The sequence below is a fragment of the Anser brachyrhynchus genome (genome assembly GCF_964034855.1).
Source record: "Anser brachyrhynchus genome assembly, chromosome: 12".
Taxonomy (NCBI): Eukaryota; Metazoa; Chordata; class Aves; order Anseriformes; family Anatidae; genus Anser; species Anser brachyrhynchus.
In genome coordinates this window covers 14,645,125-14,663,362 of record NC_137707.1, presented here as the reverse complement: position 1 = coordinate 14,663,362, position 18,238 = coordinate 14,645,125, and the positions used below count along the sequence as shown (strand labels likewise).

Below are 18,238 nucleotides of genomic sequence, written 5' to 3'. Positions count from 1 at the left end.
TTTGAGACCCACCAAGAAATTCTAAATAAGGGCTTCTGAGTAGTACTAGAAGGACAGATTTGGTATTCATGTAAATGCTGTTATCCAAAGAGGTTAAATACTCACCAGAACACACCATACACAATTATCTTTCCTTTTAGCAAATATGTGGTAGCAAAACATGGATATAGATACAATACCCTCTGAGATGAAAGGAAGAAGACATGGAAAGACCCATTCCATGAATTCAAACATGTGCTGCTGAAAAAAAGTTTGCACATGGTGCTTTTCTTTCTTTAAATGTTCCTCTAGAAGATAAGTTTCTATGTGTTTGCCCACTGATAGAGTATCAAATCAGTAGATACTGACCAACATTATCTATAAGCACTTAACATACTTGCTATCAGTATCCCATGGATTGGAGAATACATTTTTTTTTAGGTTACAGCGTAATGCAGTTGTAATGCAAAATGTTCCTGCCTGTAACCAAAATAAATAGTCCATGCAAGTGTGTCTGACACCAGCGTCTCTCTCCCCTTTTGTAACATAGGTGTGGTGAGTTGCACTGCAACCTATTGTACTAGAACTTTGCTCTCAGCAGTCTTTAACACGTCTTACATCCGAGCATTAGATCACTGCTTTCAAATTTAGACATGCTTATTATATAAGTAATAAGGCAAATTTTAATTCTATACTGCAGTCTGCTGTGAATATAAAGACTGCAGTGAAAATAAAGAACATTGAGATTGCATACTTGTTTATCAATTTCCAAGAGTACAGGCTTGTTCAGTTTGATCCCTGCTGACCATTACGGGAAATTCAAATAAAATATCAGGGAGAGAGACTGCATACTAACCTGGTATCCCTGGAAGAAACTGAGAATCTCCTTCATTCCTGTGTTATATGGCAAGCCCTGCATACGGACTAATGCTCCAGGCTGGGGCAGAATTGGAGTGTGGGTGGCAGTGGCAGCAGCAGCTACAGCTCCTGGAGGAGCTGCGATATACCCCACTGTGGTAGGGGATACTGGAGGACTGAAAGAGAAAAAGGGGCAAAATTGTTATGAAAACCAGTAACTGACTTTAGTAGCTGGAACAGGCAAAGATGAAACTGAAAAATTTGAGAATAAGAAAAAAAGGGGCACACGCACAAAAAACACACATGCAAGAAAACAGCCCTGATATGGACTGCTCTGCTGACTTCCCTTATTTCTCTTCAGCATTTGACAATTTTTGGAGAAGAGATATAGAGGAAAATAGCTAGCATTTGCAGTCGAAGAGGTTAAGAGTGGTACTTGTTATTTCATTGTGGAGGAGAAAACTAGAACCTACAGATGACTTGTTCTAAGATCATTAATAAAACCATACAGACAGGAGGAAATCATAGTAAGAGAAGCAGGCAAGGGCCCAAATCTGGTGCTTTTAGGCCACAAAAGAAGTTGGTAAAGTAATGTCGCCAGTCAAGACCTGTCTAGCAATTTACTACATAGTCAGGTTAGTGTCACAGGCCTAGGAAACGTCAATGAACAAACTCTTTCTCCACAGACTTGAGCACCAGACTTCAGTGAGCCACGTTGATAATATCAGTCGGAAGGGAAAAGGTGGAGAAACCTGCTTTGCTTATACATGTTTAAGAGTTCTTTGGTCTCACTGATACAAGAAATCTAACAGACTTACCAGAGATACTAAGTGTAGTATTAGTATAGAAACAGTACTGTAAGTACAAGATCAAGCCAAGAGGAGGACAGAGGCATGTATTTACACAGCTTCTCACTTGGCCAAGAAATAGAATTGCCTTGATGATATCACCCCAATGCCAAAAATGCTTTTAAACAATAGACCAACATTATCACAAGATGCAACCAAATCCTATGGAAAAGCTGAACTTCATTATAAGGCCACAGAAAAGTAGTCAAAATGGTTCCTATCCCTGCTTATTAACATCAACAAATTCCTAAGATTGTCTACACCTTAAGTATAAATTTAAGAGCAAATGCACAGCTGCTTACTCCACTGAGATGAAATGGCAAGAGAAGCAGTTAAGTCTAGAGGGTACCTGGGATAGTAAGCTGTGTAATTCATATAAAGCTGAGCTGCCTGAGCTGGGTAGTAGGTAACAGTTGGAGGAGCAGCAGCTGATGCCTGGGGAGTCCTGGCAGCTGGCAAGAGGGCTTGTGGCTGGTAGAGCGCTGCTTCTGCTGGGATCACAGCTGCTGTTTGGAAAGCAGCATAAGCTGGTGGAGAAAGACCTAAAAACAAACAAGGACACAAGAACAACAACATAAAAGCAATCAGAATGGAGATCTCAGCAGTAGAAAAGGAACTGTTCATCCCAATGTGACTGACTGCTCTCTAGCCCCTCTCCAGGAGACCCCTGCGCATTACCATGAATGACAACTGGTGCATTTGAAATGAGCAGTTCCTAAGAGTTCACAACTCCTAGAGCTGAGCAGCCGTGTCCATATGTACATGGAAAGCAGGGAACTTCAGAGTTATTCAAAGAAAGCATAAAGCCATATGCATAGAGAAAGCAGGCGTGCACACCAACACACCCCTTTTTTTCTTTCTAACAGAAGTTGTACTCTGTGGGACAAAAGAACCATAACGTTAGGTACATATGGGCATCTACTACTGCTGACCGCAAGTGTTTATTGTAAGCCTCCTGCAGCTTCAAAAGGTATTTTTAGGATATAGCAAAAGTTTTTAAAACACACAACAGGGAAAAAAAACACTAAATCACTAGTCTGATGCATTCTGATACACAAATACCTGACTTGCATAAGAAAACGAAGCTTAGCGTGCAGTCAAATTGTTTTTAAACAGTATATTTGGCTGCTTTTTACCATTTTGCAAATACACATTGCTATCTGCTTTGTGATTTGGTAGTGAGACTAATTAGAATGGTACGGTGAAGTTCCATTATAGTTCCACAATAAAGTTCACTGCAATTTAATGAAAAGAAAAATAGAAAAACTAAAAATCCTTCCAACTATCATATCATTCCTGTGGGCGTTTTCCTTCAAACATAAACCCAAAGAGTACCTTCTCAATGCTCTAAGGCAAGATAGCAGGAGCACTCATTGGCAGCTAGAATATAAAATTCCTCCCCCTTTTAAAAATGCCTCTAATTCCAAGTAGGTTTTGCTACAAGTGAGTCTACTGCAGAGCTCAGAAGAACAGTACACCCATAAAAAGCAAAGTGTGCAACAATTTCACTGGCAAGGCCTTGCTGCCCTCTATTCACCACCGAAAATACAATAAAAATGGCTCCAATCAGTCCCATTATTGCCCAAAGGGAACAATTCCAATCTCAGCACGTATACAGATGAATGATTATTGATCATGGCAAAACCCAAGTCAAAAGGTGAAAGGCCACAAAGCTTCAGCACCTACCACATATCAGCCTTTAGCAGCAGAGAGCAGAAGAATTGCAGACTTACATGGTAACTTACATGGCGGTGGGGATAAGCCACTACGATTTAAAGTGCCACCCATTAAAACAAAGTTCATCTCCTCTCCCGAACACTGGAATACTTCCACATAACGGTCCTTCATCATTTTTTTGTGACATTTTTGAGCCACCATAAAGGCTTTGTCAGCAGATTTCATTTGGATAAAAGCATCACCTGATGGTCGTCCCTATGAAAAAGAAAAATCTTAAATCAAAAGTGTTATTAGAACAACCAGAGCACAAGGAAAGCAGAAAGTATTAAGATTTTGTTCTTAGAGAAGAAAACTATTGTTCTTCCTCATAAGTCAACAATTATTTTTAGAAGCAGAAAGGCAAGACTCACGTAACGAGCTCCCATTTAACTTAATACTACTTCCTTTTTTCAGAAGGAAATGTAGAATAATTTGGTATGGAAACAGAATCTGGAGGCCTCTAATCCAAACCAAAGCAGAGCTAGCTAACACATTCAGGTTACATCAGGCCACTCATGGTCTTCTCCATTTGAATTCTGAGCATCTCCAGAGGGTAGAGATGTAGTAGATCTCCCTCACTTGTTTCCTTTAAGGATAATACCTCAATATTTCTGTGACCGATATTTTTAACTCAAGATGACAAGAACAAAAGAAATCTTCATGATTGCATCATTAAAATATATCCAAAACATAACTTTAATTATCAGCTTCCTTTAAACCCTGGGAAGTCTCTAATCAAGTTAGAAAAAATGATTTTTCCACAAATGGGCTTATAGAACACAGCTGTGATTGAGCACAAACCCTGAACAGAGCAGATACGCTATCTTACATGAGCCATTTCTATCTTGTGTATTTCCAGAATTTGACTGAAACACAAGGGAATATTTAAGGCAGCCTCAAGGACAAAGCTATTATTAAAAGAAAACATGCCACAAGCTTCATTGTCCTCCATTTTAGGCAGACAGATGATATAGAAAGAAAAGCAAGCATTTATGGGGAAGGTAGGTAGAACTGTTGGGGAAGAAAGGAAAAAGACAAGCAGAAGACAGTATTTTGTCAAGGTTATGGAAGACCTAAAGCATAGCAAATAAGTTACCATGACTTCTAATTTCGTTCAATAACTGGAAAGTTAGCTCTCCCGTGCAAAGTGCTGTTACCTGTTGGTTAAGGACCATGTGAACTCCATGGGGCTTGATATCAGCTGTGGCATCTCCCATAAATTCCAGGATGTCATCAATGCCAGCAGTGTAAGGAAGGCCTCTGAGCCGGACACAGTCACGTATGCTACCTGTGGCAATTGTATATGGCGGGGGTATGACAGGAATGATGGGAGCTGGGAGGGTGGGAATAAGAGGCGTTGACATATATCGATTGAGTACCTGTAGGCAATAAAAAAGACACTGATAGAGATTTACACATCATCTGGTTGAGCAAAAATCAGTTCTCACAATACTATTTCATACATTTAAATAAATCAATTTCCAACATCAGAGAAAATGCCTTCTTGAACCAAATTACTATGGACAGTTTCCTGTTGGGCATTTGAAAGTTTCAAACTCTGAAGGAAAAAAGTCTGATAAATTTAATTCGGTAGACATTAATAGCAGACCTTTCTAAACTTATTACAATAAAGTTAAAAGCAGGTTATAGTTCATTTTAGCACATCCCAAAAAGGAACATCTGAAAACAACGTTCACACTAATACACCAGTCTTGTCACTTACACTTCTTACTTAAATTAGGGTAAATTAAAAACATCTAGTTTAAAAGAACTGAGATCTGAAATAAGTAATAAGTAAAAAGACTAACTAATTCTCTCATAGACCTGATAGGTTAAAAAACAAACATCTTCATTTAATGAAAACAACCATGCTGAAGTACAGGGCTTCTGGAAAAAAAAAAAAACTAACTAAAAGCTACAGGAGACCTTGGTCTCAACATTTTATTTTCTCTTGACTCATCCCCTTGTGACAAAGGGAACATAACTTGCTGTTGGGGTTTATTGCTGAAAGACACATTTAGCAGTGACTATCAGAAATAAACACGTTCCACTGAAAGAGGCACCAATGCAAAGATAATAAAGCTTTAGTATTGTCAATTACGATTGAGCCTATCGAGTTTGTCTCGATAGAAGCTTTTTTGCAAGAATCTGTTCTTGTAGCACATTTCAGGCCAGAAATCTCCCCTCATTGTGTATAGAACATTGCAATCATTTTGTGTTAATTTAAGTAGATGAAAGCTGTCTTTACATCTTGTAATTACACAAAAAAAGTTGCCTTTAATTCCCTAAGAATCATCTCTTGCTCAAGCAGTAAAAAACTAGGGTGTCACCTTAGAAAACTGACCTAGAGGAAGAATTAATGACATATTGGAGGAGCATGGGTTTTATCCAGGTCTCCCTAACAAAAACAAGAACAAAGATCTGGTCACTGTGAACACAGTGGCTTTGTTCCTTTGAGGACTTTGCCTCATTTTCTCAGCAAAGCAGAATTGAGGAGAAAATAAGTTTCACCATGGCATTTTGCTTAGTCTTCATAATATTCATTATCAGATTCTTGACTGTTGTAATCTCCATGCAACAGTACCACAGGTAAATGGCAGGTCTGCAAGTGTGGATATTTTTTACCGTGCCCCATCACTTTTATGGAAAAAGCTTCTCATTTCACATAGTAACGAACAGTAACTGTATGCAAGCTTTATAGACAGCGTTTACGCAAAGGCCAGATGAAATCTCATGATGGTTCCCCCCACTTCGGCATTAACAGCATAGAAATACTCTGTCAGGAAGAAAAATTTAGTATGTGATGTTTTACAAGGGTTTGAGTTGCGGGTGCCAAAACAAAACGGTGGTTTACCCGTTTAAGAAGATGATCATGATTAAGAACTGGTGAAGAAAAGGAGAAAAAAAGTGAAATATGTTATTTTAGGAAGAGAGAAATATCTCACTTCCCTTCACCAAAAATCAGATACATCCTGGTAATTCTTAGTGTCTAACAAAAGAACTGTAGGGAAAGCTCTTTTGATGTAGCCAGATTTGAATTTCATGATAAATGCGCATGGGAAACAGACTTTAAAGACAATACCGCAGACTTAGAATCAGTATTACTACAATACTATTAATCTAGTACATTTTTAGAATTATTTTCAAGATTTCAGTCAATCTTTAAGTGGAAGAAAATTATCCAACGGTTTTTACTTCATGACCTGGGGGATGTTAAAAAAAGTGGTAGTAAATGCAAAAAAGAAAACCAAAACAACGTTGTACCCTTTTTCATGCCAATCAGTAAGCACATGTTGCCCTATCTCAAGCTTGACATCTATAATATAGACAACTTCCATGGCTGTCTACAATTTGTGTGTGTGATCACTTAAATAAATATTTAGCTGTTAAGTTTTGAGTTTCACAGCCAATAGTTACAACCTGCTGGACTTCTGCTGCTGTGCTCCGGAAGAGTTCAATGTAACGTTTTCCAAGGATTTCTTTGTGCTTTTTAAGTGCATTCTGTGCATATTCTTCACAGGAAAACAACACAAATGCATCTCCCGTGGGCCTGCCATCTGGGTACTTGACAAAGAGAAGTCCCTCTTTCCCTCCTGTGACCGGGCACTCTGGCCCCAGGAACCCCAAGACATCCTCCTGAGTAGCAGTGAATGGAAGGCCTCTCATCCGGATGATAACTTGATTCTCTTTAGATAAAAACTGGGCAACTTCATTGGAGGTACCTGGTAGGAAGATATTAACATACGGTCAGCCAATTCCATAGGACAGAGGAACAGAAAATCATTAAGGAGCAACACAGGAGGTAAGTAGCTAGCAACATACACACACAAGACCTGGAGACAATATTAACTCGCAGTAATTTATTTTGAAGTGAGACCCCCTTACCCTTAAAGTCTTACATATTTTAATGAAATTGGAACAAAGAAGAAATTAGTGAGGTACACAGATATTTCTGCTGCAAAGATTCCCCTTCCTCACAAACACCAAGCCCAGCCTACAAACATCACAGCTCGAATGCAACCACATGAAACCAAAACTTCACAGGGTCAAGGATTCTTAGAAAGCAAAACAGGAAAAGCTACTTCATTAATTGTGTCCTCAGCCAAGAGAGGTATCAGAACTAGAATGTGCCTATGAACTTGAATAATTATACTGAACTCCAGCATCACTTACCTCCTGCAATTTTTAAGAATTCTTCCCCAGTTGCTTTGTAAACCTTAAAGAAAAAAAATCCATACATGAAAATGACAACATTCAACTATTTCATGTATGAGAGTGTATTTTTCTTATTTAGAGCAACATAGGAGCACGCATAGTTCTCATTTAAAACCGTACTCTTTGCTCTCCAAAGATTTGCTTCAAGTCATTACTTTTTACCTCAATGTATCTGCTACCCATGTGATGCTTATGTCTTTCCAGTGCCAAATCTCTCTGTTCTGAGTTGACAAACCGAACTAATGCTTCACCATTTCTTCTTCCTTGAGCATTCAGACAAAGGGCCACACCACCTCTGAAATGTAAAGCCAATAAAATAAAAAGTGAGATGTTGGACCTCATGCTGTTTGTCACTTTCTCAACTTCCATGCAGGTGTATTTCTGTAACCCCTTCCTATGGTCTCAGATTCAGGTTTGAATTTCCTCATACACCTACAAGAATAAATCAATCATATTTACTCTGCATTGAATACCTGGAATATATATTGACAGGTATGTTACATTAGAATCACTCCACATGTACACACCCACACAAAACAATCATATGAAAATTTCTTCCAAAGAGCACTTGGAAGTTTCTGAATCTGGCCTGCTTCGGAGTAATACTAGAACACTGATATGTTAGCGCATAACTAAAGCTTCTGTTATGCCTTGGACTCTTCCTTGATTGATGCAGTAGGAGTTTCTCCCTGTAGTTACTAGCAATAAATGAATGTATCCTGGTTTTCAAACAATGTCTCCTTTCTTTTTCACACACTTCAAAAACATTTATCTGGCTTTTAAGTCTCGCAAGTAGGCAACAAGATTACTCTAGAAAATATTCATATAAAAAAAAACTTAGAACAGGTTTCTGAAACCCCTCCAGGCCTTGGTGTACTCATTTGTAAATCAAAAAAATCATCTTCTACCCTCTCTGACGTAGAAATTTCACAGAGAAATCAATTTTTTTCTGAGGTTCTAAGAATCAAAAGAGCTGATATCATCCTAAAATGCAATGCTAGCAAGCTAGAAATAACATACAATAGAAACACAGGAACATCTTTTTCCTCAACTGGCAGGTTTGAATTGGGGGGTGGGGTGGGGGTGCATAATAGACGTCTTTTTGTACAGTTGTCATTGTACGTATGATAGAGCATTGTCTAAATAGTAAGATATTTTGCATGCACATCTTTCTAAAAGTAACATGGGACAGATAACAGTCTAAAAGCCTGAATCATCTTTTAACATGTTAATATCTGACTGATTGGTTCTAACATGAATTTATTTATTTTTTAAATAAGCTAAGGCTATCACATCTCCTGCCTTAGTTTACCCAGGAACTGTGATTTGCACAGCTAAGAGCCTGAGAGCCTTTGTTCTCAATTCTTTCTTGCACAGTTAAGCTGGTAAACCTATTCAGTTATCATGAACATGGGGTGGGAAGGTGCTGGAGGTGGGAAAGATATAAGAAAGCACTTTTGTGCATGCATGCGAGAGAGAATGCACACGCTAAATATTAAACACACTTGATGTTAAAAACCAAGTGATAAAGGCAAGACAAATTCTTATTCTCTTACTTAGCAATATTGAGTCCTTTGAAAAATCGGGCAATATCTTGGTCTGAAGACTGCCATGGCAAACCTCTGGCACGTATTACCGTCTCATTATCCACTGTTTCAGATTTACTACTGCACAGAAAGAAAAAAAGAAGCAAAATTAAGCTTTAATCTAGGTTTTCCATTATCTTTCCAAGTTTCCATTTACAACTCATTTAACTTAAAAAAACAGAGCATATTTGTAGTTGTGACTCTTTTAATTCTTTTACTCATTTCAGTAAAGAAAAGATAGATAACTGGGGTAATTCCTTTATATACACAATGCCTAAGATGCAGTGTATTGTCATCACATAGCAGTTCCTTAAGAAAAAAAAGAAGGTTGTTTCAAAGTGAAGTAATAAGGAACTTCCAAATTTTATCTAATCTAATGTAGATGATTACAAGGAAGTCTTAAATATGAATATACGTTACTTATGCTTAAGATGTGTAATTCTCCAGTTCCTGAAACGTATTCGAAAAGAAAGAACTATTCTGTTTCTTGTCTCCCAAAATCCAAAGTCAATTTAGATTAGAAGAAAAAAACACATGGAAATGTTGAGCTTATCTCTGTAAAATATGAGAAATTTACTTCATGTAAGGAATAGTTTCCATCTGTCTAAAAACCAAGTTCTCAGCAAGAAATCTGTATAAAATCAAAGTGTCTCCTAAATTGTAATGCAGATCAAGATAGGGTAGAGACACGCCCATTTTAATGAGCACACTAAAAAGACGAAACACCTGCAGTTGGGTAAGGAACATGTCTGCTAATCAACAGCTTCCATTTTGTCACTTGAACAGAAACCTAGGAATCTGTTTAAAAAGATGTCCATGTACACTTTATCTAGACAGCAAATAATTAACATCAAGGCTTTCACAGAAGCACAAGGGATCCACTTCTGTAATACAAAAATACCCTTTAAGTGGGATCTCGAAACAATTTAAAAAAAATTCATTTGCTTCAACCACAGCCTTGTAAGACAGTCTGCAATACAGCATATTAGACAACTCTTCAAAAGCACCATGTAATGTAGTTCAGCTCCATATAGGGTGTGCCAGCCATTACCCCTGTTGACTTAGGGAAAGTTCACAAATATTTCTTCACCATTGGGTAAGATAAGTCAGCCTCACTGCCATTCAAAACAATAGCTAGTGAACAAAGAGCGTTTTACTTGCAGTGACTTTTAAGACAGAATAATGTACAGCGTTCAATATACCAGCCACGGTCTGTCTGCACTAGACTACCGAATATGCTGTAATTGTTCTCAGGAATCAACCTAGTTTCACAAAGATAGGAGGAAGTATTTGCAATCCTTCCTTGCTGTAGACAAGGCTCAGCTTTGGTTGTAATGAACTGTAACAACAGCACTTACCATGGACCTGTTTCGTATTTGTATTTCACAGTTTCAGGCTCAGTAAATATGTGATCTGCAAAAAACAGGACACTGAAATATAACCAGGGTCAGAGATTACTTAAGAATGACAGTACCACTGTCAATTCATACAGAAAGGATAATTTCAACATTCTGTATAAACAGGTCACTTACTACAACTTTCAGAGAGCATGCTGAAAATGATAGCCACCATTGTTTTCACTTGCCACACACCGAAGTCCTCCTCCGTTTCATCTGTCCCTAAGCCTAGATCTAAATAGGTGATTATAGAAAATAACAGACTTGCACAATCATTTGTAAACAAGCCATAAGGCTTCCCTGTTATTAACATGGAATTGGTAATCAAATCACACTGGTCTTAGCAGGGACACGTGACCATTAGGCATTTGCAATTCTGCTCATAAACTGGTTAATATTCACTTTAACAGTCAACATTCTGAAAACTATTGATAGCTTACATCATTTCAGCTTTAACAGTTCAAAAAAAAAAAGAATAAGTCCGTTCCTATCACTTCAAACATAACTGAACTTTAACCACATTCTTCCGGGCCACAGCAATACTCCTAAAGTTTAGATGTAGAGGTGGGTTTTGTTTAGATCAGAGAACAATTGTCTGCAGACAGTGGAAGCTTGCAGGCTACTTGGTCCTGAAGAAGCTCACTGATAGCCAAGCTTTCCCTTTAAGGATCAAATATAAATAAAAATGCTGGGTTTTTTTTGTTTTTTTTTTTTTTTGTCGCTTGTTTTGTAATGGATTTATTACATATGGTTTAGGTCTCATTATTAGAGTCAAAATTGAAAAATATTACAAGCAGACCCCCCTACACACACACAGTCACTTCAGCAAACATTTGTTCGATTTCACCTAGGAGATTTTTAAAATTCACATCATAGTTCAGTAGAATAAAACCCCTAACAATCACAGGGGTAAAACCTAAATAAGCATATTTGCTTAAGTTGCAAAAGCTGCAGCAAAAGGATACATTCTGCCATGGTCTTGATAGTCTGATCCTTCACGGCGGCTGAACTAGGGTAGCATGTGTGAAATTCTTTGCGCAGATCATAAAAGGAATAGAAGCAGTCTGACAGGAGGAAGTTCTACAAGGAAGGCAAAAAGGTTTTGTATACATTCCTTTAAAATTCTAATATTTTTGGACTGAATGAGGCAATCTCAAGAACTACATAGCTGCATGTCGTCATCATCTGTCTACGATAGACCAGTTTTGCTCCTTTTTAACAGCTCAAATTCCATAGTCTTCCTAAGTTACTGCTTTCATGGTATTATAGGTTGCTCTATTTTGTTTGTTTCAGTCCATTTTTTCAAGTGGGAAGGACAAAGAGTTACCCACAATCCATATTGCAGGATGGCATGTGGCATGATTTAAAAACAAAACAAAATAAAAAATAGTACTATCACATTTGAACGCTAAACACCATTGTTTCCTTTCTTGCTTCACCCCTACATAAGTATGTGCTTTTATGAAAACTCAGTGCTAAGTTTTAACACAACCCAAATGCCAGATGAGTATTTGTAGAAACTCAGCATGACTACTACCCGTATATAGAGAAGAAAAAAAATACAGTTGATCAGTCAACTCCTTAAATGTCAGCAGCTCCCATTCCTGCAGGGTTCCTCCAGACCCTGCCAAGCAGGCTAACTCGGGAGCCACCATCCTGCACAAAGGCAAGATTCTTCTCCCTGTGCAAGTCAGGCTTGAAAGGAAATTGTTGCTTCATATGGGAGTAGCAAATAAGCTGTAGTACTGCTTCCTGTTGAATAAATGCAGATGGGAAACAACTGCCATTCTCCAGGGCAAGTCACTGCATGTTTACTCTCTACAGGACATTGACACGTGGCTCCTACCAATTTTAGGTTTTGGCACAAACCCATAGCTCTGCACAGACCCAATGATATAAGTTAAGCCTAAACAAAGCAGCACTTCTCTACCACCTCTGCTGAGGTTAGACCTTTTCCCTATGACACTGAATTCAAACAACTTATATTGTTCTCTATCCTGCCTTTCCTTATTTTCCTCATTATGCTTATCTGGGGGTCCTCACGTACTGTAGCTGACTTCCAAGAGCAACCGCCAGGCACTATTTCTGATGATGCCTTCCCTTTCACAACCCTGAGAAACAGAGGTATTCTTGGAGCACTACAGTTGCCAAGGTTGAATTGTGTTGTTCATCTCAAACTCCGGTAAACCATTTTCCTTCTGCATCAGTTCTGATCTCATACCTTCTTAGATGTTTCTGGGTGGAGGACTTGTCGAATGAGTAACTGGCCATCACTGCAGAGCGTGTAAGAACTCCTTCCAAGTACTTTCAAATCACTGGATACCAGCTGAATAAACTGGAGAATAAAAAAAACATTTTACTGACTAATACACATACGCCATAAAATGAACATTTACCATTACTAAAACCTTTTTTTTTTTTTTTAAGAGAAAAAAATTGACACTTCATAACAGATTTGGGCTTCTGATAAAAGGCAGGCATAGAAACAGTATGCTTTTGCAGAATAAAATAAGATGACTAGCAGTACGGCAAAAAGAACTAGGACAGAATGGCAGAATTATGAGTTCATATGAAAGGCAATGGTATTGTAATGGTAAGGTTCAAAATCTGAAGTAATTACTAAAAAATGCTGTGAAATATTTTAAATAAAAACCACATAACGTTTCAAGATAAACCACAGTACTGATTGTGCAATAGGCTTTCTTCACCTATGCCACATTTGACTTCAGTTTCATCCTTAATATTTCATTTTGATTTGTACTTCTAAAAGAGAAAAAACACCTACCCATTTGGATTTACTAATGTTTTGGAAGTTGTATGTCAAGAAAAGCCAAACAAATTGTGGTCTGATACCTTCAACAGTGAAATTATAGTGAAGTCGGATCTAGGACAACGAAAATTTTTCCAGAGATACAGCATTACTAACATTAGCTAAAACAAAGTTATTCCCTGCCCGTAGGATAGATAATCCCCAACAGGTTAATTCTCAAGAGAAAAGGGCTCCATCTGTGTCTTGCTCGAAGTTGTTTTCCATCCTTGGACAATAGTTTCTAGTCTTCTATTAGCTCATAGCAGTTGACTATTATAAGCAGGGAATTTAACACTAATGCAGTATAGTAGCTACACTTATCAAATCAATAAATAGCTACTTGTTAGCTAACTTTCAAGGGGACAAATATAATTATTCTAAGCTTCTCTCTTGATGCTACTCCCTCCCAGGAAAGCATCTGATCACAGACAAAGCAACAATTAACAACATGATGCAGTAGACATCCACTGAAAAATAACCTCCCCTCATCTCCCCCTAACAAATTAGAACAAATCTGCAATTCCAAAGATAGAAATATATCTTTTAACCTGTGTATGAGGAAAAATAGAGTTGGTTTGTTTCATTATCAACACATGCAACATGTTACGTTCTCTGCTTAGAGAGACAGCACCCTAATGACCTGCTCCCACAGATACACAGTGTTAACCCTGAACGAATGTTGTAGCATTTATGTCCCAAAGGTAAGGCTCACAAGGGAGCAATCTTGTATTGGACATGGATTAGCAGAGACAAGACTACCCGGGGTTTAATTCAAAGTAACAGCTCAAATCCAATTCTGGCCCTTGTAGAGAGGAGAGGCACTTCATCAGCATCTTGTGTGAGTTGCTTCATTTGCATACATATGACATTATATTAAAATTCATTTTATATAGAAACAGAAGGTATGTGATACTTTTAAAGGGGCGAAATATTCCCCCTGATCCTTTTTAATGCAGTTCTATCACAGCACACTATCAAAAAACATACAAACCCACCAAAATAAATAATTATATACATATGTTTATATTTTCTCATTCTTGCAGATTCAGAAAGCCAGTTTCCTCCCAGTTGCTACTTCAGGTTCCTACCACAAGCTGAAGACTTGGAGAACCTGAGGCTATAAAGCAAGTCACTATTTAGGAATAACTTAAAAATCAGAAAATTGAGATCTGAGAGTGCTCCAAATACCTCAGCTGATGTGTAAACACCACAAAAAGAACAAAATTCCACATGAACCACTTCAGAAAAGCAGTTACAGGGCCTGCCACAGTCACAGGCCAGCAACAAATATTCTCACCATAACAGACAGGAGGAGAACTGTCTTTTTACTAAATGCAACACCTTCATGCTTTAACTTCTGGGCACAATAAAAAGCAAGTATTTGTAAGAAGGGATTGGAAATGGGAATAGGCATTAATTAGCCTCCCAAAGGTGTATAGGGATTCTTGCCAAAAGGAAGCAGAGCCTTACTGATGAGCAATAATAAAACACTCCCCAAACCTTCAACTTTGTACCCTGTGCTTCTGAAGATGTGCAAGAGCCCACATAACAAAAGTGCAATTAGAGAGCTGTTTTAATAAGATGCAAGAAGAAATCCCCCATACACATTTTGAGAGAAGCAGGAAATGCATGCAGCCTCATTTGATTTGTAAAAAGCATAACAACTGTAGTTCGAAAAGCCTTCAAATTAGAAAACAAAAGTAGAAAAAAAGTTTGGACAAGAGAGGGAGTGCTCAGGCCAAATGGCATCAGATAAACTGGCAAAAAAAAATCAAGAAATATTGAAATATTCACATTATTTTCTTCAGATCATTCATTCAGATCTGGCAGCATTTGTTTTTATTTTTAACTGAGACAGATAATTTGCACTGCATATGTAATAATTGTTAGTGATAAATTTCAACGTTGTTTTCACAAGTAGATTGTCCCATATTAGGAGTTTACAATCATCTACTCTTATTAGTAGATGTTAACATTTTAGAGTGCCCCAGATAAAATGCCGTAGGACTGGCAGGCCTTGCTGAATGCTTATTTAGAAATTTCTATTTTGAAAACAATCTTTTCCAAACTTTGGGGTGTGCTCCTCAAAATAGGTCAAAAGGAGTGTGGGAAGAATAGTTAAGAGTCATGAACAACCCTTCCCGTCCAAACCAGCCTCGCTATCACATGGGTTAACCACGTAGAGGAACGAGGCAAAGGATTGTGAAAGGGAAGATTCACCTAGAAAAAAAGCATGAGGCAAAACAACAGGCATAACTCTGCCACAGAGGAACATCAGATTTTTCAGATTAGTCTGAACTGGCTTCTTTCATCTACATGAGATGTCTTAAATTCTGAAAAGGTTAAGTATAAAAGCATAGCTGGAGACCAGCTATTGTTCCTGTAGGTTACATCAGACTTGTAAGGCTTTCAGGCAGCAGATACAGCCTATCACATATGTTCAGAAGGAGTTAAAGCAACCAGTGCACATGCATTCATAAAGCTGTGTTAAAATGTAACTTCAGTGATTACAAGTTCCTGCTGAAAAGCCATCTTCAGCCTTTTTTTTTTTTTGCACCATAAATACAAGGCAGCACCTCAAAAGGCAACCCAGAACAGTCATACACCAACATATAGCAAGCTCAGGACAAGTTAAGACCAGTGCCAGATTTACATTAGAGTTTTCTGTCTCACATATTCAGCAACCTGTCCACAAGTCTGTCATTTTATAAATTCCATCCACGTCTCCTTAACTCCACTAATAAAACCCACCTCAGCTATTTACCTCCCGTCATTCACCCTCACGCTGCTCTCCATAGAGCTGCCCCACTTTAGCATGCAAAGCTGCCCCACCTTAAGGCTTCCTCCACCAAGCTCACACACCCTATGGCTCCTGTTAATCTAGTCATTTCATATGAACTGAGTTATACAGCGTTAATTACCACTCTTTGCATCTTGCAGCCAGCCCTCATTTAGCCTGCAAGAGCCACAGTGCAGAGGCATCACCCTGTGCTGCTTATTCCACCAGGTCAGCCTCTGCTAGGGCTCTGATGAATCATTCCACATTTAAAGGAACACATTCAATAGTTCGCCACACAGATTAAAAACTGAACAAAGAAGAAAGAAACAAGCAGGCTGCTCTGTACATTTACCTCCCTGAAACCTAAAACAGTTCTTAGGGAAAAGGTGGTGAGAGGGAAGGAGAGAGTCGGAGCACCGTCTGAAAAACTGGCTCTACAGGATCTGGTGCTTGTAGCTGAGAGTACAAAGAGAGCAAAGAGACATGTTTCGCCAGCAGCAAAGCTGGACGAAAGCCAGCACAAGCCACTGTGTTTTCTGCAAATGAATCCCCAGTGGCTGAAACGACACAGCCCCCTTCTCCATGTAGCCTTAACTGAACAAAGCTAGGGATCGCAGGGAAACTTTAAGATTCCTCAGTAAGCTCTTTCAATAGCTATGATGCACGAAGCACTAAAATAATCTGCTGGCTATTTGGATATTCCCATTTCCCTAACTAAAAATAGCTCTCATCCTTGAGAAAGGCCGCTGCCTCTGCACTGTGGCTGGCACGGCAATGAAGCAGGGAGCAGGCAGCTGCAGAACCCAGCCATGCTGTCAGCTAAGCTGTATCTGAACCCAAGAAACCCTGGGGGGTTCTCTCCTTCGTTCACCTCTGAGAAATAACAGAAAATTTGGCTGCTTCTTACTCATCTGACCTGCTCCTAGTGCTTCTTCAGAACTGGATCCTTTCTGTTAATAAGGCACAAAAGTTTCTCTGTTTGCTTCTGTTAGCCCTGCTAACCCGTCACAGCTAACAGCACCAGACTAGACACAAAATCGTTCACAAAGCCTCAGAATTAAAGGCGTCTTTGCAATTTAACTCTGGACAGAATCAGCTTCCAGAAAGTAGCTTAGCTTTTGTGCCATGCTCAGGCTAGACATGCCTCTATATCCCCATGTAGATATTACATGGCGCTCAGTGTGTGAGGACATGGTTTCAGATCAGTGATATCAACAGGCATGCTAGTGAATTACCCAGAGGTTACATTTTGATTACACATGGATACACGATCAAGTTTCTGCCAAACTGACTTCTTAAAAAGTACTCATTTTGACATCTTTTGGCTGTGAGAAGACAAGTCACGCCTGGTCTAGGCAAAAATTAAGACTGATTGACCAACAGGTCATTTGTGATTCTGTATAAAGCCTGTCAAAAAAACTGTAACCGTGTCTTCTAGATCGGTCCTTTGCAAAACAGGTGTGGAGCCCCGTTTTTATACACACATGCACGCATACACACATACATCCTACTGTCAGGGCTTTCTATTTGTAGAGGAGATTAACTGCTGCTTTGCTAGAAAAAATGTCTAATAAAAAAAACTTATGCAGGAGTGACATCTTTTGGTGATTATTAAAAGGAACACTTTCAGAAATTACTTAGAAGAAAAGTTATTTTGGCTCACCTAAGTTCATATATTCCAACGTACTCCCTTGAGCTTAAGAAATTCACATGACTAATATAATGGTCCTAGAGAAACAGCAAAGATATAATCCACATATTTTTAAAATACACAGTTTGAAATAAAAAGTTCTATCTTAGGTACACACATTTGAGCTGTTCCCTTTTGCTAAAACCTGGAAAGTTTGCTAAGCATGTTATACCCCCCCATTTATTTGAAGAAACGAAGATTAAGTTTCCACTCTGATAAGCATGCATCTCTATGCCAAGCTTAAGCTGGAGAACTACTTTAGATCTCTTTCAAAAAGAAATTATTTTACCTACATAAGAGACCTTCTCCAGCAATGAATTACTAGAAAGTGTAGGACAGCAAGGACTCCATTACAGACAAT

General features: G+C 38.5%; 1 protein-coding gene across 7 annotated transcripts in view; it reads right to left on the bottom strand.

Annotated features, from left to right (window-relative positions):
* ESRP2 (epithelial splicing regulatory protein 2) overlaps nt 1-18,238 on the bottom strand; it is a 45,856-nt gene that overhangs the window by 12,218 nt on the left and 15,400 nt on the right. For 5 of the 7 annotated variants that reach the window (XM_080553017.1, XM_080553023.1, XM_080553021.1 and 2 more), the window contains 12 exons: nt 12,821-12,934; nt 11,565-11,679; nt 10,735-10,833; nt 10,561-10,615; nt 9,173-9,283; nt 7,779-7,911; nt 7,575-7,617; nt 6,822-7,123; nt 4,559-4,780; nt 3,419-3,617; nt 2,035-2,227; nt 836-1,013 (listed from right to left, as the gene is read on the bottom strand). In XM_080553017.1, coding sequence (XP_080409143.1) covers nt 836-1,013; nt 2,035-2,227; nt 3,419-3,617; nt 4,559-4,780; nt 6,822-7,123; nt 7,575-7,617; nt 7,779-7,911; nt 9,173-9,283; nt 10,561-10,615; nt 10,735-10,833; nt 11,565-11,679; nt 12,821-12,934 — 1,764 coding nt within the window. The remainder of the gene's footprint in view (nt 1-835; nt 1,014-2,034; nt 2,228-3,418; nt 3,618-4,558; nt 4,781-6,821; nt 7,124-7,574; nt 7,618-7,778; nt 7,912-9,172; nt 9,284-10,560; nt 10,616-10,734; nt 10,834-11,564; nt 11,680-12,820; nt 12,935-18,238) is intronic. The other 2 variants (XM_080553018.1, XM_080553020.1) reach the window with 1 other exon arrangement.